At 45.5% G+C, this 23520-nt stretch overlaps 2 protein-coding genes across 2 annotated transcripts in view; both read left to right on the top strand.

The window, feature by feature from the left end:
• notch1b (notch receptor 1b) overlaps window positions 1-16318 on the top strand; it is a 33637-nt gene extending 17319 nt beyond the window's left edge. The window contains exons 10-34 of the mRNA XM_076150700.1: window positions 1070-1183; window positions 1479-1712; window positions 1798-1908; window positions 2930-3122; window positions 3413-3558; window positions 4335-4448; window positions 5294-5413; window positions 5524-5676; window positions 5796-6024; window positions 6363-6564; window positions 6690-6843; window positions 7011-7195; window positions 7693-7825; window positions 8100-8357; window positions 8505-8617; window positions 8815-9386; window positions 9471-9902; window positions 10385-10533; window positions 11717-11930; window positions 12236-12326; window positions 12567-12732; window positions 13827-14125; window positions 14386-14533; window positions 14718-14815; window positions 14932-16318. Coding sequence (XP_076006815.1) covers window positions 1070-1183; window positions 1479-1712; window positions 1798-1908; window positions 2930-3122; window positions 3413-3558; window positions 4335-4448; window positions 5294-5413; window positions 5524-5676; window positions 5796-6024; window positions 6363-6564; window positions 6690-6843; window positions 7011-7195; window positions 7693-7825; window positions 8100-8357; window positions 8505-8617; window positions 8815-9386; window positions 9471-9902; window positions 10385-10533; window positions 11717-11930; window positions 12236-12326; window positions 12567-12732; window positions 13827-14125; window positions 14386-14533; window positions 14718-14815; window positions 14932-16269 — 5966 coding nt within the window. The 3' untranslated portion in view covers window positions 16270-16318. The remainder of the gene's footprint in view (window positions 1-1069; window positions 1184-1478; window positions 1713-1797; window positions 1909-2929; window positions 3123-3412; window positions 3559-4334; window positions 4449-5293; window positions 5414-5523; window positions 5677-5795; window positions 6025-6362; window positions 6565-6689; window positions 6844-7010; window positions 7196-7692; window positions 7826-8099; window positions 8358-8504; window positions 8618-8814; window positions 9387-9470; window positions 9903-10384; window positions 10534-11716; window positions 11931-12235; window positions 12327-12566; window positions 12733-13826; window positions 14126-14385; window positions 14534-14717; window positions 14816-14931) is intronic.
• Window positions 16319-18154: 1836 nt separating this feature from the next.
• Window positions 18155-23306, top strand: ubac1 (UBA domain containing 1). The gene is made up of 10 exons (XM_076151053.1): window positions 18155-18561; window positions 19560-19680; window positions 19768-19841; window positions 19969-20076; window positions 20186-20288; window positions 20435-20543; window positions 20745-21042; window positions 21174-21260; window positions 21542-21680; window positions 21812-23306. Exons 1-10 carry the CDS (start codon window positions 18424-18426, stop codon window positions 21925-21927), a joined length of 1293 nt encoding a protein of 430 aa, XP_076007168.1. The 5' UTR covers window positions 18155-18423; the 3' UTR covers window positions 21928-23306.
• Window positions 23307-23520: the final 214 nt, after the last annotated feature.

The raw sequence follows: 23520 nt of genomic DNA, 5'->3' as shown, positions 1-23520 counted from the left end.
GCATGCATTTTAATTTGTGTTTATATATCCATTTTTTCTCTAAGACATTTATGAGGTGCAGCTGCTTTTTCGTGTGATGTTGATATGCATATAATACAGCCCGTTTGTAACATTAATATTCGTCTGCAAATCAAATAACATTATAACGTTAAAATATATTAATAATGACTAGAGGCACTTTCCCCCCATGATCAATTTTAGCCCTGATGTTTTTGTGATTATTTGTCTAAATGTAAATGCACATGTGCCTGCATGTTGTTGTATTCAGTCGCGGTTATGGTTATGTGCATGTTTGTGGTCCAACCAGCCACCAGCCATTCAAATCGTTTGATACTGGATTAGCTGCGAGGGAGCCTGTCTGAAGCTTAACCTACCTGTGTGTTCATGGGATGTGGCGTGGGGGCTCTGAGGTTTGTCTCTTCATCATGTCTCTGGACTGTCCCATCATGTGACAAGCGGGAAGATGTGGAAGAAAAAACACGGATGAGAATATCTTGAAAAACAGAAAGCCTGCTGATTGATTTTGAATGACAAGGAGTTTGAATAGCGGAGGGCCAAAGGTCAAGCCGGCTCTTTTTAGAGGCAGCAGAGAGTGGGAGGGGGGTTAGTGGTGAGGGAGTAAAAGCAAAGCAGGAGAATGCGTTTTGTGATGGAAAAGTTTCGGGGGACAAAGGAGGCAACAGGCCCAGTTTGGCATTGCATTGAGCAGACAGGCCCTCCTTTGTCTCGCCGCTCTCGGCCAGGAGGCCTCGCAACTTTCTTTCTTTCCTTATTCCTTCCCCTCTTTCCCTTCCCCCCTTAAAGGAATTGGTCCCCACGACTCTCCCTCTCAATTTCGAGCTGCGCTAAAATGAAGTGAAAGGATAAAATAGACTGCTTGTTGTGCATGGTCTAGTTGTTAATTAACATGCAGATTTCTGGATTGTGGAGAGCTTTCACCATGGTGTGGGCTCAGGATTATGAGAGGGAGTGAGGACAGTTGGTGGTGAACACAGTAGCCACGGCTGTACACACACACACACACACACACACACACACACATGCTAATGAGCCTTTGTTGTTTTTCCAGGGTTTACTGGCAACCTCTGCCAAATAGATATCGATGAGTGTGCCAGCACACCGTGCAAAAATGGAGCCAAATGCACAGACGGGCCTAACAAGTACACCTGCGAGTGCACTGAAGGTAATGTTTCCCCGAGAAGTGGATTCTTGTTGAAACCTTTAAGACTTTTGACACTTTTATAAGCCCTCGAAAATATTGCCTTGTTAATAATTTAAATATTGATTGTTTATAAGCACTACAGATGTAAACAGTACTGTAACTTTGCAACTTTATAAGATTTGCTTGCCTTCTTCTGTTAACCAGTCTGGCAATGTGAGTAGGTTCTAGTCTTGTGTTTTGATTTTTTGTGGTGGTGCCTCGCCTTCATGTCAGCATATGGAATCTGAAGTAATACACACATTAATTATTTTCCCAGGCTACTCTGGGCGACACTGTGAGACAGACATCAACGAGTGTTACTCAAGTCCGTGCCACTACGGTACCTGTGTGGACGGCCTGGCGTCCTTCACCTGCCAATGTCGCTCAGGTTACACGGGCCAGCTGTGCAAGACCAACATCGACGAGTGTCTGAGCGCGCCGTGCAGGAACGGAGGCACCTGTCATGATCGAGAGAACTCCTACATCTGCAACTGCCCCAAAGGCACCACGGGTAGGGGGCCACAAACGCACACACACTGTGTATGCATGCAGAACATCTGCAGAACATTTTGCTTACTAAAGAAATATTTTCCCAGGAATCAACTGTGAAATCAACATTGATGATTGCAAGAGCAACCCCTGCGACTATGGGACCTGTATCGACAAGATCAATGGCTACGAGTGCGCTTGTGAACCAGGCTACACTGGTGAGTAACTTGTAATTACAAGGATGCAAAGCCCCACTTAGGTCCACGGCCTCTGTACCTGTCAAGTCCTTTCTGGTGTGCAGTCAGCAGAAACGGTCTGCGCTGCTCGAGACGTGTTTAGCTGCTTAAGATGACTGAACTGATGACCTCTCCACTCTACAGAGCTGAATAGGAACAAAGAGTGAACCTTTGAAGAGATCGTTGACACACTGGCCTGTTGTGTTGGTTATCTGTGACTAAATCAGCATTTTACATTCTTAGGTTTTGACTTTGGAAGAATGAAATTTAATCCAGTAGAACTGCATCAGGTTGTTGGCCGAAGGTGAATGTGATTCCGCTTCATATTCTTGCTGCATGAAGCAAATTGAGTCGCTGTGTTGAATTGTCACCTCCCTAGGGTTTGATGTGAAGGAGGAGTGGAGTTATGAAGGTATGGATGGAGGAGTGTGGGCCTGAGAGAGAGAGAGGGGGCGGGGGGTTGACAGATGGCGGGCGAGCGAGCGAGCACACTCCTCAGAGGCTCGACCGGTGTCACTTTTCAGCTCCACCCTGTCCCCAACCTGCTGCTGTTTAGGGAACACACAAGCTGCCCTCCCACACAAAGAGAGAACCCACACACACACTCTGGCACACACGGTCTTTGGGGATTTGCGCAGGAGAAAAGATTCCCTGAAAGATTCCTGAAAGTTGAGCTTTTAAAAGCTTGGAAGCCTGTGTCTGCTTTAAAGCTAAATGGAGCGTCTTTATGTCATGCGTTGCACCGTCCTGAATGGCGTCAATGCTTAAAGTGGCCGACAAAGGCCGACTTAAAACCCCTCATGTTTCTGGAAAAGCGATACATTCACCGCACAGAGATATAGACTGCATTGTGCGGCGGCTTTGTGCGCTGTGTGCAAGTTGCCGTTGTGTACTTCACAATAATACTTCAAACGGAGGACCAAGTTGTCAGGTTGAAGGGTGTGTAGTCACTTCAAAGCTCACAGTCACCATAAAACATTACATCCATGCCTTCTTTTAACAGGCACCATGTGTAACATTAACATCGACGAGTGCGCCATCAACCCCTGCCACAATGGCGGCACATGCATCGACGGCATAAACGGCTTCACCTGCATGTGTCCCGAGGGTTACCATGACGTCACCTGCTTCTCACAGGTCAACGAGTGCCTCAGCAACCCCTGCATACATGGCCACTGCGAGGACAAGATCAACGGGTGAGTCGGCCTACTGACTAATGACCCATGGGAAATAAGGAAAGAAAGATCCAATCTAAAGTACATTTACATTCAAAAGTATTCACAGCACATTTTCACTGCCAGTTCGTTTGAAGAATTGGTTGCTGTCACTGCGGCACTGCAGACCATTTTGAGGAAGGACGTCTTGGTTCCAAACAAACTCTAAAATGTTCATTCCTTTGTCTTAAACTACACCACTTAACTGAGGAAAAATGTAGATTCATATTAAGTATAAGTATTTCGTTGACATTGTCGGTGTGGTCCATCAGCTATAAGTGCCTGTGTGACGCTGGCTGGAGTGGGAAGAACTGTGACATCAACAACAACGAGTGTGAATCCAACCCATGTATGAACGGAGGCACCTGCAAGGACATGACCAGCGGATACGTTTGCACCTGCCGCGTGGGCTTCACTGGTCAGTGTGTGTGTGTGTGTGTGTGTGTGTGTGTGTGTGTGTGTGTGTGTGTGTGTGTGTGTGTGTGTGTGTGTGTGTGTGTGTGTGTGTGTGTGTGTGTGTGTGTGTGTGTGTGTGTGTGTGTGTGTGTGTGTGTGTGTGTGTGTGTGTGTGTGTGTGTGTGTGGAAGTAAAACAGTAATTGAAAGGCTTTGGTTAAGTAAAAGCAAAGTCTTGGTGGTAAATGTCCTGTATGGAGAGTAAAAGCTGTCAGTAGCCAAAAAACAGTGTACACAGTTTTTGGTATCATTGTTGTCCGACTAAAAGAAGAAAGAAATGAAGGAAGACGGGACAGTAAAAATAGAAGAAAATGGAGAGAGCAGGCAAGGAAAGTTGAGATGGGACAGAAGGTAGAAAAAAAAAAGTTGCATGAGAAAAGGAGTGAAAGAAGCAAAGTAGGAAGGAAAGAATGAAAACTGACTGAAATATAATGAGTTGTATTTCATTCTATGTTTTCAGGTTAAATGGAAATTTGCAAATTATCGAGCAACTACGACTGTCAGATTAAAGTATTAAACTAAAAAGTACAAAATAGAAATGCTAAACTGAAGTACTTCATATTTGTAGCTCAGGACTGCGCAGCTCAGCAGTTACTTTCCTCCTGTTATGCAGCCAGTGTGTGTTTACATCTTTCAACCCTCACTTGAGCACGTAGAACTTATCCACATGACTGTTGACCTTCTACTTACACTGGTGTGTATGTGTGTGTGTGTGACATATTGTTCATTGTACCCACAGGACCAAGCTGCCAGACCAACATCAACGAGTGCGCCTCCAACCCCTGCCTCAACCAGGGGACGTGCATTGACGACGTGGCCGGCTACAAGTGCAACTGCATTCTGCCTTACACCGGTATGAACATATTGACAATATGGGGGGGGGGGAGGGGGAATTTCCAAGCCCTGCGTACTTTAGAGAAAACGTGGAAGGGATGAAATAGCTGTCGAGTAAAGTTCAGCATCAAGGCTTCCTCAGCTCTCAAAGATGCCAAACCCCCTACGTGACACACAAGTGTCCCCGATAACACAGCAGGAAAATATTTTCCCTCTGACCCGCCGTGTCATCCCGGTATTATTTGACAAAACAGCAAACGACGGAACGCCTCAGGGCAAATCTCTCTTTTCATTTGCCGAGTCGTCGTTTCGGAAAAATCCACAGGTCTCCGAATAATACAGAGGCTTTTGCTTGCGACGGGGTGGGAACGGGGGGCGCTTGACACATTTCCTGTTTGCGTGCTTCCTGTCTCACAGAACAGCAAATGGCTTCACAATGGCCGGATGCCGAGGCCGGCTTCCTGTGCGAGCCGTGTGTTGTGGAAACAGATAGGGAAACGTCTCCGCGGGTCTCTAGTGCTGACAGAGCCTGGCCAGAGTCGTCTGATAGCACTGTTTGAAAGATGATTCAATGTCCTTTTGGGTTTTGATATCTCCCATGTCATAACAACAGCGATGGCAAATTTTAAGCACAGTTTTTTTAATCAAAGTATTTTAATTGAAGGAGGTTGATTAAAGGAGTGTTACTGTATGTGTGCATTACAGTATACATAGTTCATATATAGTGTATATAGTTTATTATGTATGTATTCTGTATATATAATAGTACACTTTTGCACTTCTGGTTCGATGCTAACTGCATTTCATTGGCTTGTACCTGTACTTGCTCATTGACAATAAAGTTGAATCTAATCTAATCTACAGGAGAGAACTGTGAGACCTTGCTGGCCCCCTGTAGCCCCAAACCCTGCAAGCATGGAGGCGTGTGTAAGGAGTCGGAGGACTATGAGAGCTTCTCCTGCGTCTGTCCTGAGGGATGGCAAGGTAAATGGTCATAGTTGTACGCCTGTTAGGTTGTATCTGCGGAACCATGGTCTTCATATTCTTTGTTTGTCTAAAGAAGAGTTGAAAGTTGCTCTCTCCTCCTCTCTAAGGCCAAACCTGTGAGTTTGACATCGACGAGTGTGTAAAGAATCCCTGCCGCAATGGAGCAACCTGCCAGAACACACAGGGGAGTTACCTGTGTGGCTGCAAACCGGGCTACACCGGAAGCAACTGTGATACGGACGTTGACGACTGCAAGCCCAGTGAGTTCACAAAACCTTAACGCTTTTTCTCCACGGGCATGACTTAATTAAGGCATGTGGCAACGAGCGGCGACCTCAAAACACTCTGTGAGCTGTGACGCCGCCTCTCCCTCCCACAGATCCCTGCAGCAACGGCGGCCTCTGTATGGACGAGGTTAACCGCTTCCTGTGCACCTGCCTGCCAGGGTTCCGGGGCACCAAGTGTGAGGAGGACATCAATGAGTGCGAGAGCAACCCGTGTAAGAATGGAGCCAACTGCACCGACTGTGTAAACAGCTACACGTGCACCTGCCCTCCCGGTTTCAGCGGGATCCACTGTGAGAATAACACTCCTGACTGCACGGAGAGGTAAGAGCGAGGAGTGCCTGGTGCAATATCAGGCTCTGTTATATTCTTGAGGTTGGTTAGTTTGTTCAGATAAACTGGGTGTCTCTGTTTAAACCGTTTATTAAGACCCCATTTTCTGGTCCACTACTGCCCCCTATGGTGGAGTATTGACTAGGCTGAAAGCTTCATCTCCTCTGAACAGCAGATGAAAAGAAATGCAGCTGGTGGTGTCCTGTAAATTGAATTAATGAGTTTATGAAATGAGATGGTGTTTCGAGAAGAATGATGTTTTCTGTCTTTTCACTGATCTGTCTTGTTGTATTTGATAAACATTCATCAAATCTCGTCTGTTGCTGTAGCTCCTGCTTTAATGGAGGCACCTGCTTGGACGGCATCAACACCTTCACCTGCCTGTGCCCGCCCGGCTTCATCGGCAGCTACTGTCAGTACGACATCAACGAGTGCGACTCCAAGCCTTGTCTGAATGGTGGCACCTGCCAGGACAGCTACGGCACCTACAAGTGCACCTGCCCGCATGGCTACAAGGGACTCAACTGTCAGGTAGGGGAATGGAAGGGCAAATAACAAAGCTGCAGTTAAACTCACTTCATGTTGTAGATAATTAAGAGCAGCGGCACACTTTTGGAAAGATTTTAAGGATATGCAATATGTTCTGCACCCTTAAGAACCTGGTCCGTTGGTGTGAGTCGTCCCCCTGTAAGAACGGGGGAACATGCTGGCAGACGGGCACCACCTACAGCTGCGAGTGCGAGACCGGCTGGACGGGCCTGTACTGTGACGTGCCGAGTGTCTCCTGTGAGGTGGCAGCCAAACAAAGAGGTAAGGAGAGGAAGCTCCAGGGTTAGAAGGTCAGATGTGTGCTGAGGCCTCTGAGGGAAGGGGGACTGTACCATGTGTTGACGGCACCTGAAAGCTGAATTCAGAGTGCACATTATGCCGGCGAGTGTCTAAAGACTAATTCCCATTCTTTTCTCCTGTGTGTGTAGGGGTTGATGTGGCCCATCTGTGCCGTAACTCGGGCCAGTGTCTGGATGCTGGAAACACTCACTATTGCCACTGCCAGGTCGGATACACTGGAAGCTACTGTGAGGAGCAGGTGGATGAATGCACACCAAATCCCTGCCAAAATGGAGCCACGTGCAACGACTTTCTTGGTGGATACACCTGCAAGGTAACAGCCACAAATAATAAGAATTGTTACGTGAGCCAGGAACTAAAATCATTGGGTGACATTTTCAATTCATTACAACACACTATTTAAGTTTTACTGCTTATGTTTCTCCAGTGAAAATCAGCCTAATCTTTCAGTATCCAAGACTTAAAGTTCATTAAACATACAGACATGTTTAACTGTGTAAATCAGTTTTGATATCATGAAAAGGGAATTTGTTAATGTATAGGCAGGTGCTGGTCCTAATGAAGAGGCTTGTTTATAAATAGAAGGCACTCGGCTTGGTTATGTTAATCTCCCATGGAATAAAGGATTTGCTGGCCTTGGCAGGATGCAGGCCAGAAAATAGCCAGGTAAACGAAATTCCTCCTTGTTTGATGCCAGACATTGATTAAACTTTCTCTTCTCTTCTCTTCTCTGTCTTCATCTCTTTTCTGCCTCTGCGTCTGGGCTCCTGTCCCTCCGTTGTCGTCCTCCTTCTCCTCCCCATCTCTCAGTGCGCGCCCGGCTACGTGGGGACCAACTGCTCTGATGAGATCAATGAGTGTTTCTCCCAGCCATGCCAGAACGGGGGCACCTGCATTGACCTGATCGATGAATACAAATGCTCCTGTCCCCGGGGAACCCAAGGTCAGCAGACCCCACGCACACACTCCTCCACAACACTCTCTCCCTCTCGCTTTCTCCCAACCAGGGCTTTTACTGCACCCACGGCCTGTCTGTACCATCTATGGACCATAATGCAATGTGTTCTTTATTAATATTGAGCTCCCCATCTAAACTGGGAGAACTCACAGCTGAATTAAATAATTTTCAAACTATTATAAAACTATAATCGCCGGTCTAATACTCAAAGAATCAAAAGCTGTGAGTCATCCCTGCCCCCCTGCTGTGACTCCCCCAGGCATTCACTGCAAGATCAACGTCGACGACTGCAACCCATTCACGGATCCCATCACCAAAGAGCCCAAATGTTTCAACAAAGGGAAGTGTGTGGATCGCGTGGGAGGCTACCACTGCACCTGCCCCGCGGGCTATGTGGGGGAGCGCTGCGAGGGGGACATCAACGAGTGTCTCTCCAACCCCTGCGACCCGCGAGGCACACACAGCTGCATCCAACTCACCAACAACTATCGCTGCGAGTGTCGCACCGGATACACGGGTAGGTCGCCCTGAAATAGCCAAACATTTTATACCACGTTCAGGGGAAACTGGCATTACGTAATCTGATGTTTGTTTAGATTCTGGATGAAATGAGGAGGATTGAACTGATCACATGATGCGAGTCACTTTTTCTGTGTGTGTACAGGCCTGCGCTGTGACACGGTGTTTGATGGCTGTAAGGGGAAACCCTGTCGTAATGGTGGGACCTGCGCTGTGGCCAGCAACACACCACATGGCTTCATCTGCAAATGTCCACCTGTGAGTACACACACACACACGCACACACCAAAAAACATACTGTAATTACAGGGTTTTCAGGTGTTAAACTCGTTAGCATATTTGACAAAACCAAGCTTGTTGAATTAAATTTTTTGTTTGCGGATTTTGATCTGCACTCAAAGATTTCAACTTCTGTATTTCAATTTTAATGGTATTTATTTCCTCTTTTGTTGCAGGGATTTACAGGCTCCACATGTGAATATGATGCCCAGGCTTGTGGCAGCTTCCACTGTCGGAATGGAGGCACTTGTATCTCAGGCCCCAAAAGTCCCAAGTGTTTGTGCACCCCGTCCTTCACCGGTCCCGAATGCCAGTACCCCACTGACAGCCCCTGTAACTCCAACCCCTGCTACAATGGAGGCACGTGCGAATACACCTCCGAGGCGCCGTTCTACCACTGCGTTTGCCCGGCTAAATTCAACGGCCTTCAATGCTTCATCCTGGATAACACCTTCGAGGGTGGATTCGGGCACGATATCCCGCCCCCTCCGGAGGAGGAGGTCGTCTGTAAGATCCCGCAGTGCAAAGAGCGCAGGCACAACAAGATCTGCGACGTGCTGTGCAACAACTACGAGTGCGGCTGGGATGACGGCGATTGCTCTCTGAACTTTGACGATCCGTGGAAGAACTGCTCGGCGTCGCTGCAGTGCTGGCGTTACTTCAACAACGGAAAGTGCGACTCGCAGTGTGACAATGCCGGATGCCTGTACGATGGGTTTGACTGCCAGAACCTGGAAGGACAGTGCAAGTAAGTCTTCGTACAAGAGAAGCTCACCATTTAACAAACTGTACATTCAAATAACCGCCAATATTGTAAACTGTTTTGCCACAGCCCTCTGTATGATCAGTACTGTAAGGATCACTACGCCGACGGCCACTGCGACCAGGGCTGCAACAACGCCGAGTGCGAGTGGGATGGCCTGGACTGTGCCAACATGCCTGAGAAGCTCGCCGTGGGCCAGTTGGTCTTGGTTGTTCACATCATGCCTGACCAACTCCTCAACAACTCCTTCGGCTTCCTGCGTGAGCTGAGCCGCGTCCTCCGCACCAATGTGGTGCTCAGTAAAAACGCCAAGGGAGAGACCATGGTCTACCCCTACTACGGCGAGGATCACGAGCTGAAGAAGTACAACTTCAAGCGTTCGTTGGATGCATGGTCAGAAGTTCCTGGCACAGTGGTGAACCTGGTAAAGAGGAGCGTGTTTGATATGGCAGACAGGAGCAGACGGTTGAGAAGGGAGCTTGATCACCTGCAAATCAAAGGGTGAGGAAGAATATTGCTGATATTTTTGTTATTGGTATCAATATATATTTTATATATAGATTTATTGATATTGTTATCAATCATAGTTGTCATGTTTCTGTGGATATGAATTTGCCTCAATTTGGAAAGCAGACAACTAACCCACAGCAACACAGACCTTACTTGCACATCCAGCAGAGATAGAGCAACATGAGCATCCCATTTCATACGACGAGTTCATTTCAGGGACTTGGATTTCACTCTCTTGAAATTGTTATTCTTGTATTATTTATACTGTTTTTATGGCAAATTCTAAGAATATTGGATCTGAAAAAGATTTGTAACGTTCCATACAGTTGTGGATGTTAGTTTGAAAGAATTCAGGAGCTGTTTGAAATTAAACGAAAACCCATGTTGTACCAAACTCATCCAGGAGAGGAAATAAATAAATGAATAAGTGATCATTTGTGATTATTTATTTGTTGCTGTCCTCTCCTCTGTAGATCTGTTGTCCACTTGGAGGTGGATAACCGCCAGTGTTTCCTGCAGTCCACAGAATGTTTCCAAAACACTAATGACGCTGCAGCCTTTCTCGGCGCCTTGGCCTCCAGCGGCAAATTGGACGTCCCTTATGTCATTGAGGCCGTTTTCAGTGAGTACATATATCTTGCATATATCAGTCAGCAAAAACAAAATATCCACACACACATCTTTGCACATCTGAGGTGATGGCTTTGATCATTTCAGGTGGTTTAACATCTCTGTCGAAATCTGAGTTACAACCATGGCGTACACACTCAAATGGATAAGACACTTGCGCTTTCACGTTCACTAAAACTGAAGACATCCGCTGCCCTCTAGGCGGGTCCTAACCCTGGTGCTCTTTGATTGTGTATTTGTTATGCAGCATTGAACAAATGCAATCAATCATTCCCTCTGTGTTAAATCCATTGGTTTCAGGCTCCAAAATGGTTAATTGCTGCAAATCAACCCTCCACACACACACACAATATAACGTTCTCTCTCACTGCCTCTCTCTCTCTCTCTCTCTCTCTCTCTCTCTCTCCCTCTCTCTCTCTCTCTCTCTCTCTGACACGTACACATATACATCCACACATACAAATACACACGCGCACACGCTCACCCTTACACACACACACACACACACAGTCACGTAGAGACGCGCGCACGCACACTTCATCCCACAGTGTGAGGGGCTGCTGCAACCTTCACCTCGCTGAATGTAATACCAGGACTTAATGCATCTCTAAGGGTTTAGCTTGGGGGAGTTTATCATTTCAAAATCGTTAGCGGAAAAAAAGAGAAGGGGAAAAATTGATCGGGAGTGTGCTAGAAGTTGGGAGTCTTTGTTATCTTGAAAATCCTAATAAATCCTTCGTCTTTACAGCTTAAAGCGCGTGCAGTAATTTGAAGTTCATTAATCCCCCCTTTTTTTCCCTTAAAGAAGAAATGGTAAAGTTGTCTCTTGGTACTCTGGGTTGAAAAGTGAGAGAGGAGGTGGTGATGTTCTCTTTTTTTTGCTTTTTCTTTTTTTTATCATGGCCCATCCTTTTCTTTTCTTTTTTTTTTTGACAAAAAGCGGTTAGCAATTCTGATTATTACTGAATAGATAGAAGAAGCAAGGTTTACTAACGGTGAGGATCGTCAGTCGCTTTCTCGCGCTCGCTGCCGGTTGCTGTGATTTTTGAGTGGGAACCTCAATTGCTAAGAAGAGCCAGACCAGCTCTCGGGCTGATCCTGGGTGTTCTATCCTCTCTTTGGTCCGTGTCCATTTTTTCGGTCCAGCATGGTCATGTTGTCCCTTTTCCTACCAGGTGATGTGGATCCCAAGAATCCCAAGGACTTCTACACCATCTACTTGGTCCTAGGAGGGGTGGGAATACTGGCCTTCCTCGGCGTGGGGATGGTGGCTGCCCGAAAGCGCCGCCATGAACACGGGCGTCTGTGGCTCCCAGAGGGCTTCAAGACAACTGAGACCAGCAAGAAGAAGAGACGGGAGCCTGTCGGAGAGGATTCGGTGGGATTAAAGTAAGTTGTCTGTTTATTCCCGAGATGTGTTCTTTTGTCGCACAGGGCTACTTCTGAAGGATAAAATGGATGTAACTAGTGATCAGTCAAATTTAGGGGAAGGGGGGTGCGCCTGGATCAAGAATGATAATGATGGTGAAGGTTTGGGTCGGCATTAATTGCCTTGTTGTGGCAGAGGGGTGGGGAATGGATCCAATCAATGCTTTGGTTTTTCGGCATTGCTGCACCATTAAGGGTGAGGGGCTCGCCTCAGGTGGGAGCAGCGGTGAACAAGGGTTTTTACTGGACTTTCTGCTTCAACACAGGCCACTGAAAAACACCTCGGACATATCCCTCATGGACGACACCCAGAACGACTGGGGAGACGAAGAGCCTTCAGACGCCAAACGCTTCAGGGTAAGGAAAACGGAAATACAGCACAACGAGGAGAATTTTTTATTTTATTGAAAATTTTGTATTTTATGTATTGCAATTTTATTGTGCGTATTTATTTTTTTAAGAGCTTTCGGTTATCTATTTTTACGCAATTTTTATATTTTTGTATTTTCATTTTATCTTTGTATTATCTGATTTGAAGTGATTTCATTCACTGTCTCGTTCTAATTTCTACTTTCCAACTGCTGCCATCGCCTACAGCAATTTGAGGAACAGGCCATATTGGAGGTGGATGACCAAACGGACCACCGACAGTGGACCCAACAGCACCTGGATGCAGCTGACCTGCGCATACCCTCAATCGCCCCCACACCCCCCCAGGGCGAGATTGAGAATGACTGCATGGACGTCAATGTCCGTGGACCAGGTAGGTGACGGAGCGTTTCCCTTTCAGGGAAAATATACAGGACCTCTTTGCATGCGAAGGTGCTCTGAGCTAGGTTTCGTGTGTGTGTGTGTGTGTATATATATTCACCATATTCAGCATTTCATTTAATTTAAAATGCAGCTTTTAGTTTGCAAAAACATTGGAATTTTAATAAATTCATGAAATGTTCCCATGCCACTATTCTGTAATTCAAAACCTTTTTTTTAAATATTTGAAATATCTTGCACATTGGGTCACACTTTCATGAGTGAACATTTTGTGTGTGTGTGTTCGTTCGTGAGTGTGTGTCTGTTCGTTTATGAGCCTGTGTGTGTGTATGTGTCTGTGTGTGAGAGAGTGTGTGTGTTCATGAGTGTAGGAGTTGCTAAAGCCCCATATCCTCAGGGTAGGGGATCTGCTTCAAAGCAGTCAGCTGGAAGCCAGGCGCCAGGGGGAAACACTGATTCCTGATCAGATTAATCATTTGACCAGTAATGGGCTTCTGTTTTTTAATAACACCAATAAAGGCAGCAAATGCAAAAATGGTATTTTGTAGTAAGTGCGAAATTCCCTGATGAATATTTTGGAAAAAAATCTAAGTAAAAGGGTTAAAAACTTGAGAGCACTTTTTTTTCTGTGGCAGATCAATGTGCTTGAATCGACCAAATCTGTGAGATCTGTGGCTTGCTTTGCTTTTGAAGAGGAGAAAACCTATCCAAGGCGACTTGCTGAGCTACCTCTCACAGATGGATGATAATGCTTGGTTTTTCCTGCAGCCTAGCTTTAGCGAGCCCCGGCCTCTATCCCCCCAGCTTCGCTTTCCTTCTGAAGCTGCTCCTGTGTCGGGGGCTTGATCAGAATCCGTTATCGAAAGGAGAGAGCTGTGATGATTCAACCCAAGCAAAAGTGTCAAATCCACATTCGATTTGTTTGTTACTTTGTTTTGATCTCCCCGGTGCTTTGAAGTGCAGGCTTCAATCCTTCTGTAGCAGTTACCAAACTTGTGCTATGCTGACCATGCAGTTTGTTACCTTCAAGTGCCTCCCTTCTTATGCACCCCCTCTCTCTCTCTCCCCCCCCTCCCTCTCTCTCAGATGGCTTTACGCCACTGATGATCGCATCTTGTAGCGGTGGCGGTTTAGAAACAGGCAACAGTGAAGAAGAGGAGGATGCCTCTGCCAATGTTATCAGCGACTTCATTTACCAGGGTGCCAACCTTCACAACCAAACAGACCGCACAGGTGAAACTGCACTTCATTTGGCTGCTCGCTACGCTCGCTCTGACGCCGCCAAGCGCCTGCTGGAGGCCAGCGCCGACGCAAACATCCAAGACAACATGGGCAGGAGTCCGCTGCATGCTGCTGTCGCGGCCGATGCCCAGGGAGTGTTCCAGGTGCGTTACAAATTTGTGTGTGTGTGTGTGTGTGTGTGTGTGTGTGTGTGTGTGTGTGTGTGTGTGTGTGTGTGTGTGTGTGTGTGTGTGTGTGTGTGTGTGTGTGTGTGTGTGTGTGTGTGTGTGTGTGTGTGTGTGTGTGTGTGTGTGTGTGTGTGTGTGTGTGTGTGTGTGTGTGTGACTTCTACATTTCAAAAAGCTGACTTTTAGACAGTGTGTGTGAGCTTGTTTAACTCATTAACTTTGTGTTGTCTCTCCAGATTCTGATAAGGAACCGTGCCACAGACTTGGATGCCCGCATGCATGATGGCACCACACCCCTGATCTTGGCCGCCAGGCTGGCAGTGGAGGGCATGGTGGAGGAGCTCATCAACTGTCATGCTGATGTCAATGCCATCGACGATTTCGGTAAAGTCTGGCCGCATGGTGTAAAGATTATTCATTAAGTAGCCCGGCAATAAACATTGTACCCTGTGCTGGATGTAACGATCACATGATTTGGAGATAATGCACTCCATGAAAAGGGACAAAATAATGTTTTAGATTTAAATTCCACACATTTCTCAGTTCAGCAATATTTCCCTCTCTACAGGTAAATCAGCTCTACACTGGGCTGCAGCAGTGAATAACGTGGAGGCAGCTATTGTGCTACTGAAGAATGGAGCCAATAAGGACATGCAAAATAACAAGGTAAAAAAAGAACCCCGTCTTCCCCCACTTGGTACAACAATGGAAAACGTTTCAAATTAACATTTCTTATAAATTTGTGAAAGTGTTAACGTGTTGTCTGCGTCTGTCTGCTTCAGGAGGAAACCCCTCTATTCCTGGCTGCCAGGGAAGGAAGCTACGAGACGGCCAAGGTCTTATTGGACCACTTTGCAAATCGGGAAATAACAGATCACATGGATCGACTGCCCAGAGACATTGCACAAGAGAGAATGCACCATGACATTGTGCGGCTGATGGATGAGTACAACTTGGTTCGAAGTCCTCCTATGCACGGGGGCTCCCTTAGCACCACCTTGTCGCCTCCCCTTTGCTCGCCCAACAGCTACCTGAGCGGCATGAAGCAGCCACAGCTTCAGGGTCAAGGCCACCATAAGAAGGCACGCAAGCCCAGCAACAAGGGCATGGGCTGCAAGGACGGCAAAGACATGAAGGTGAAGAAGAAAAATTCCCATGACGGGAAATCCAACAGCCTCTTGGATAGCTCAGCTGTATTGTCCCCTGTTGATTCACTGGAATCCCCCCATGGCTACGTCTCTGATGTGGCCTCACCTCCTATGATGACCTCACCCTTCCAGCAATCCCCATCTGTATCTCTTAATCATCTGCAGGGCATGGCTGACCCCCACCTGGCTGTGAACCACATGGTAATGCCCAATAAGCAGGAGCTGGCCCGGATGCAGTTTGACCCGCTGCCTCCCCGTCTCACCCATCTCCCAGTGTCTGGCTCCGGTGGACAGAGTGCCATAAACGGCCAGTGCGATTGGCTTTCCAGGATGCATGGCCAGTTCAACCCCATGAGAGGAGCCCCTAGTGGTCAGGGAAGTTTGCACCAGGGAGGACAGCATGGGTTGATGACCTCACTCCACAATGGCCATCCCGCCACCAGCCTGTCGCAGATGATGACTTACCAGGGGATCCAGAACACCAGACTGGGTCCACAGCCCCACATCATGCAACAACAACAGATGCAGCAAATCCAGAACCTCCAGCAGTTGCAACAGCAAAACATTCAGCTGCAGCACCAAAACTCGAACAGTACTACAGGTCAGAACTTCATCAGTAGCGAGCTCAGTTCTCCAGAGCTCCAGCAGGGCACAGGCAGCGCCAGCATGCCCATCCACACCATCATGCCACAGGAGACGCAGATAATGACATCATCCATCAACCAGTCAATTCCCAGCACCCAGTTCCTCACCCCACCCTCCCAGCACAGTTATTCAGGCCCAATTGATAACACCCCAAACCATCAGGTCCAGGTCCCCGACCACCCGTTTCTGACTCCCTCTCCCGGCTCACCGGACCAATGGTCAAGTTCCTCGCCACATTCAAACATGTCGGATTGGTCAGAGGGCATTTCAAGTCCACCGAACAGCCTTCAGTCTCAGATTGGACATATACCTGAACAGTTCAAATAAGCAGCTGGCATCTTTGTGCCCAGATGAATATTTTTTATATAAAAAGCACTGCTGGTAGGAAAAACAGGAAAAAGACAAAGCTATAGATAAGAGTTGATGGGACTTTTTATATGCTTTTATACTAACAGCAAGACTTGTGTTTCATCCATTCTTTTTATTTATTAATGTCTTATTTATACTCTTCATCGCCTGCTTACAGAAATTTTGGAAATCCATGGTGTTGGGTCAGGCAGGGGAAGGAAAGTCCTTCAGAGAGACTAGAGCTCATTTTTCTTTTAGTGCTCCTTTACTGCAGTGAAATCCATCATGGCATACACACTGGGTATTTATTTCCTGAAAGATTTCAAGTCTTTTTTCATATGATTTTTCAATCTTTATATTTTGTTATTTTTTTGTATAATCTTGTTTATAAGCAAAGTCACAATAAGGGGTATTTTATTGATCACTTTTAAGGTTCCAGTGTTATTTCAATTATGTATGGGAGATCTAAGATGTGATTAATGACAGAAGACGTCCTGTGTTTCACACTGTTTTGAACAAGTTCCCCTCTTTAAAAGTGTGATTCTTTTAGTAACTCTCTAGAATTGTACTAGATTTGATTGCAAATTAATGTTTGTGCATGTGCACATGCTTTTGTCTGGTGGATATGTGATATGTTGTACAGTGTACAGCCGTGTTGGAGATTGGCAGGTGAAACAGCCTTTAGTGTCTGTTATTCCTGTGGCTTTGGAGAACTGGCCCATTGGCCACAATGTATCTTGTTGTCGAGAGGGAAAAGGAAAATTCTGTTTCTCTCTCTCCCTCCTATTAGTTTGAGCCTATGGCTGTGTTCTTCCTTTTGTAAATATGTTATGCATTTCCCTTGTAAGCAGGATTTTGTTCAAGAAATCTGATGTCTTAAGCATGCAATTTTCATCTTGTGGCAGTCAAAAGCCTCTTAAATTACAGAACAGAATCTATATATTTTTCAGTGTCCCTATCATCCAGTTGAAGTATATATAGTTACAATATATTGTAAGCTTGTTTTTCTCTAAAATGTAAAAATACATTAACATGAAGGGTTTATAAATTTATATTTATTTACTGTTCTGTAGCACCCAAAAATCCAGAGGCATCCATTTGCATATTATGAAATGTTTTTGTTACTCTTTTCTAAAATGGAAACAAAGTTCTCTGTTGTGTCCATTTTAATGCTTTGTGAGGCACTTCATGGTATAGATTGGTAAATGTTATAATTTAAAATTATCTTAGGTTGTAGTGAAATTGTAATATCTGTAATATGTTTCCTTCCTCTTGCAAAGTTATAACTTACAAGACAAGACATGTATTTTTTCCTTACATTTTAAATCTGTAAAAATGTTTCTTGTTATAATAAAGGCCTCTCCTTTGTCTGGAACCAACATAAGTCTTCCTCAAGTCTTTCCATGAACTCCAAGGACCCATTTCTCATCATCACAACATTTTACCTAGAATTCAGAATAAATTATTGGAAAACCCCCCAGGGCTATGGCGTTATTTACTACATCTCTAATGATGTATAGACACCGTACATCACATGAATGTGCTCATGACGCAACGTTTCTAGATTGATTATTCTCAGTAAAAGTGAACAGCGTTCCTGTAATCCTCTGGACATAACAGTATATTTCTTACTTTGTCTCCCTCTAGTGGCTAGAATTGTAAACATCAGTATTGTATTGCTACATTATTTTGACTATGTAAAGTAAATCTTTTTTTTGTTTTTACTAGCAAAAACTAAACTGACTCTTGGCTGATTGTTATTTCTTTTGGTTTTGGTCTGTATGCGTGCGGCCAAAGAAACAAAAAAGAACTACTGCTCCCATGGTGCATCTGTGATAGGTTCAAGTTCAAAGTTCAAACTCTGGCGTCAAAGTAGGCTGCTCGCTGGTTGACAGCTTGTGTGTTTACGGGCTAAAACAGTCACGTCGGCGGCGACAGGACACACTCACCGTTTGTAACCGCAGCGAAAATTGGTCAATGAGACCCAAAATGACCGTCGGCTAATCGGTGCTCGTAGCTGCTCTGTTGTCGGTGGATGTTCCAGGACGACGGATAGCTTGGCGCGAGCGTTAGCACGTTAGCAACTGCTGCTAACCAACACCGCTGCACTGCTACTCTGGACTTTCTGCAGCTATGTTCGTGCAGGAGGAGAAGATCTTTGCTGGGAAAGTGTTGAAAGTGCACATGTGCACCATGGACGGGACGGAGTGGCTGGAGGAGGTGACGGAAGACACCACCATAGAGAAACTGAAGGAGAAGTGCTTGAAACATGTAGGTTTGAGCTGTTGTGTGGGTTTTGTCCTGTCACTCCTGTGCCGGTGAGTGTGTATGTGTGTGAGGCTGCCGGGCCCAGTGTCACCACTGCCGTATTTATAGTAACTGGGGAGACGCTGCTATTTATAATTTAGGAGGCTTCTTCCTGTTAGCGAGTGTTTAGCACCAGAGCTATGCTGCTGCTCGGCCATGTCTATTATTACACAGCCCATCTCACATCACCTTCTATGGCCTATAGCTTCACCTAAAGCCGCTGTGCTCTACTTACTTCACCCAAACTACCTACGTGCACTACTTTTATTAGTACAGTTTAGATTTGTAGGATAGTAGCCGTTTTATACTTTTGTTGACATGCGGCCTTGACATGTAGTTGATTGTTGTCCTTTTATATGTATGTATGTGTGTATATGTATGTCTTTTTGGTATGGTATTCACATTGCAGCCAAGACCCCAATACCCCAACCCAGGACAGAGATGTAGTGCCATAATGGCTCCTCACTGACAAACATTTGAAGCAACCAGTGTTTTCAGATGATTTTGAGGCTTCCAGGGCTGATGAGCACAGCCTGCTGGCAGAAGCGTTTGCTGCTGCTATTAGAAACGTGTTTGACGACTAAGTGAGAGCAAATCACAACAGTCATTGTATCTGACATCCCCAAACACAACAGTTTTAAAACTTGCTGGCTGTGGGCTACAGCTTTTTCAAATTTCTCCATATCTGTTTCTGTTACTTTGAACTTTTGCTGAATCATGCACATGCTACTGGCAGAGGCTTTAACTGAAACCCCTCATGAATGTTTAAAGTCAAAATAAGAACATATGATCACTGTGCTGATGGTTCAAAACACAGTTGTGGACACTGTAGCTATGTTAGGAATAGATTAATCTTTTATCCTATCATTTATCCCATGAAGGTCTTTAAATGTAATCAAGTCATTACAATTGATGTACTCCCTTGTTCCTGATTCTGATTCTGTTGTGCATCTTTTTCACAGTATGTTCATGGAAATCTAGAAGACCCCAAAACTCTCACCCACCACAAACTTATTCATGCTGCTTCAGAAAGAGTCCTCACTGACACTAAAACTGTTGCTGATGAAAACCTCAAAGATAAAGGTACGTGACGCAGTAAATTTTAAGGAGTCACGACAAAAGATGTTACAGGGATTATTATTATGAACAATATTTGACTTATATTTTCAGATGTGTTGCTGCTCATAAAGAAAAGACCGCCTCCGACTCCTCCAAAGATGGCGGACATAACTGTAGAGGAGAAGGTCAGTAAGTTTAGATACATTTAAAGAGAACTGATCTGCTGTCACCTCACATTTCTTAGCCCACCGCTCCTGCCACTTTTTTTACTGTGTGATCTCTTTTATTCTACTATTAACTCAACCGCCACAGAAGAAACAAGATACCAAGGCTCCAGATAAAGACGCCATCCTGAAAGCCACCGCAAACCTGTCCACACGTCACACTGACCGCACGGTCACCCAGCACAACATTAGAGACGTAAGTGATGTAAGACTAAGTGGAGGTCAGTGTGTCCTCCCAATCCACCCCTTGGCTGTACATTGAAGATCACATAGATTTTTAATGTGCACATCTATGTCCTTCCTAGTTTCAGACAGAACTTAGAAAGATCCTGGTTTCTCTTATTGAAGTGGCACAGAAGCTTCTCGCCTTGAACCCCGACGCTGTTGAACTCTTCAAAAAGGCCAACGGTAAGTCTTACAATGCCTTAAAACAATTCCATAGCCTATGTTAATGCTAATCAAAATCTTTTTCAGTAGAACTGTATCATAATGGTATTGATGCAGTGTTTGTACCATGATGCCAACCCCTGTGTGTGTGTTTCCGCCTTTGGTAGCCATGTTGGATGAAGATGAAGAAGATCGGGTGGATGAAACTGCCCTTCAGCAGCTCACTGAGATGGGTTTCCCTGAGAGCAGAGCAATCAAAGCTCTCCGACTGAACCAGTGAGTCTTTACTTCCCTAACTTATTTTCACAGCCTTGGAATATAAGAATTCTCAGCCGCATGTCACTTTAGAAAATATAAATGGATTCTATTACATTTTTTTGTATGTCGGTGGTCTATTTGGAAGCTCCCCTTTAAAACTCGACTGTGAAGCACCAAACTCCTTCTATCTCATATTTATATCATCCTTTCTTCCTGCAGCATGTCGGTGACACAGGCCATGGAGTGGCTGATTGAGCACGTAGACGACCCCTCTGTAGACGCGCCCTTACCTAGCCAGGACTCTTCGGGGGCAGCAGGAGCCACAGCCGCCGCCGCCGCCGCCTCAGCCCCGCCCGTTTCGGCCTCGGCCTCGGCCTCAGTCTTGGCCTCGGCCACCGCCCCCCACCTCCTGCGCAGCCTCTCCCAGACCAGCACGGAGGAGAGCGCCAGGCAGGACGAGCTCACAGAGATCTTCAAGAGGATCCGCAGGAAACGGGAGTTCAGGCCGGACTCCAGAGTATGTGACTTTTTCTGTTGGGATATTATCCAAGAAATCCAGGGAAATTCAAGTTTAGATCCTTTTTTTCTGGCTGAAATTGAATAGGATTGTGCGTAGTGTGCTGAACAAAATCACATCTGTCCCTACAGGCTGTCATTGCACTGATGGAGATGGGCTTTGACGAGAAGGAGGTGATTGATGCTCTGAGAGTCAATAACAACCAACAGGACGCTGCAGTAAGTAAACACAATCACACAAGGGGCGACAGTGCTGAAAGAAATACTCCAGCAGCAGATTTGAGTCACGGCTCTATATGTATCCAACTAGTTTAGCAGGCATTTTTGCACTAAACCATGGATTTAAACATAATCCACATACCTTGTATAGGCAGACAAATGCAGACAAACACCGATATTTGTGTTATCTTTGGGACAGCTGGGTTTTTAATGGTTTTAACTAAAAAGCCTGGGCTCGATCCTCCAAGATATGGATTCTCACTGTGCATCTTTCTCTGCAGTGCGAGTGGCTGCTGGGAGACAGGAAACCTTCTCCCGAAGACCTGGACAAAGGCATTGACACCAACAGTCCACTCTTCCAAGCCATTCTGGAGAATCCTGTAGTCCAGCTGGGCCTCACCAACCCCAAGACTCTGCTCGGTACGCTTTAGTCCCATTTATGCCAGCGCAGGTGGAGGTTGTCATCCACACAAAACTCAAGTGTCGTCACAGTATAGAATATAATGTGTGTAGTCATTGTGTTGTGAAACGTGTTCTTGTGTCTTGTGCAGCCTTTGAAGACATGCTGGAGAATCCACTCAACAGCACTCAGTGGATGAACGACCCTGAGACCGGCCCCGTCATGCTCCAGATTTCCAGAATCTTCCAAACTCTCAATCGCACATAGAGCCTCTCGGTGACCGCCCCCCCCCCTTTCCCCTCTGTGTGACTGTGGCAGCTTGGATATGTCTGAAAGTATTGGTGTGTGTGTGTGTGTGTGTGTGTGCGCGTGTGTTTGTGTGTATGTGTGAGATCCAGGGTGTGTGTATTTGGTTGTGGCAGGGACACGAGTATTGTTTTGCCTTGTAAAGACAAAGTCAGAGGAGTCAGAAGTATGGATTAAGATATTACAACTTACAACTATTTATAACATTGCAGAAAAAACACCTATACAAAGCAGATGTTAACATAAGCATTATTATTATGATACTACGAGATTAAGTATGTTGTTTTTACATTTTAATAAGAACAATTTATAGTTATGACAGACATAGTTTATTTTATATAATTTCTCCATGTACAAAATGACCATCAGACATCAATTTAATGTTTACACTTCAATGGTTTTTGTATGTTTTACAATATTTAAATATCAATTACAGTTTTTGTCCGTCAGTCTGTCTCTTTAACTTCATCGATAGTGAACGCGTGAACGACTTCTGTCACTATCGGGTGTTTTCGTCGTCTTCCTCCTTCGTCTCCTTTCAACAACGTAACTGCTTGTAAACAGAGCTGCCGGCTGTGTTTGCGGTCGTCGTCGTCGTCGCCGGCGGCGGCGGCCCTTTCACACAACTCGCCTCTGGTCAACTGTGAGAACCTGCCCCCCCCCCCCCCCCCCCCCCCCGTGAGGACACTGTAAGTCTTTAGTCTCTGTTTATAGAGAACATTTGTCCTTGAGCTTCTTCAAGAATATTTATTTTATTTTCTTGCCTTTTTAGAAGAAATCTGTACACTAAACTGTTTGTGTCTTAGTTGTGGTTTTACAAGAAAATGTTATATTAGGCCTGTGTGTGTTGTCGATGTGCTCTTGAATGTCATCTTATTGTTTTACGCTCCTATAGCACTTGTTCACACTCTCAATCAGTATGTTTACATGCACAATAAACTTTGATTCTGCTCCGATTAAGGCAAGAATTATATTTTTTTGATGTCAACAATAATCAGATCAAAATCGGCATAAATCAGCGCCGATGCACCCTGAGTAACAAACCTAGATATGATTGTAAACCAGTACTCAAGCATGCATTCTTCTTAGAATTGGCACAAGCTATCTCTGCATGCATTTCCTTACATGGCATACTTTACCGCTCTTGAAGTCGATTAAGCACAGAGTCATGTATACGTGGTGAATGTGTAAACTCAACACCATACTTTTTGTTATTGCCTTAATCGCAGCGTAGACAGAAACGGGTGTGCAGTGTAAACGTACTGAATGAGGATCACTGCAGCGCTCAGAAAAGTGGTTTCCTCTACAATAAAAAGTGAGCCTATTCAAAAAAAAAAAAAGTGTTTAGATGTTTAGCCTTCAAAATAAAAGATGCTCACTTCACCCGTCCAGGATCGACAGAGCTGCGAGCATCTTCACGCAGAACACACAGAATTTGAGACTCGACCAATGGAGGTTTACTTAGCAACGAACATTCATGCTGTCAAAGAAAACATAATTGGTCTATAACTTGCCTTGTTATTCAGTGTACCCATTGAAAACCCCCCTGTGTTT

This window comes from Genypterus blacodes, unplaced genomic scaffold (genome assembly GCF_046128005.1).
Source record: "Genypterus blacodes isolate CSIRO-AG114 ecotype Tasmania unplaced genomic scaffold, CSIRO-AGI_Gbla_v1 ptg000053l_1, whole genome shotgun sequence".
In the NCBI taxonomy this organism is placed as follows: Eukaryota; Metazoa; Chordata; class Actinopteri; order Ophidiiformes; family Ophidiidae; genus Genypterus; species Genypterus blacodes.
This window is presented reverse-complemented; position numbering and strand designations above follow the sequence as displayed.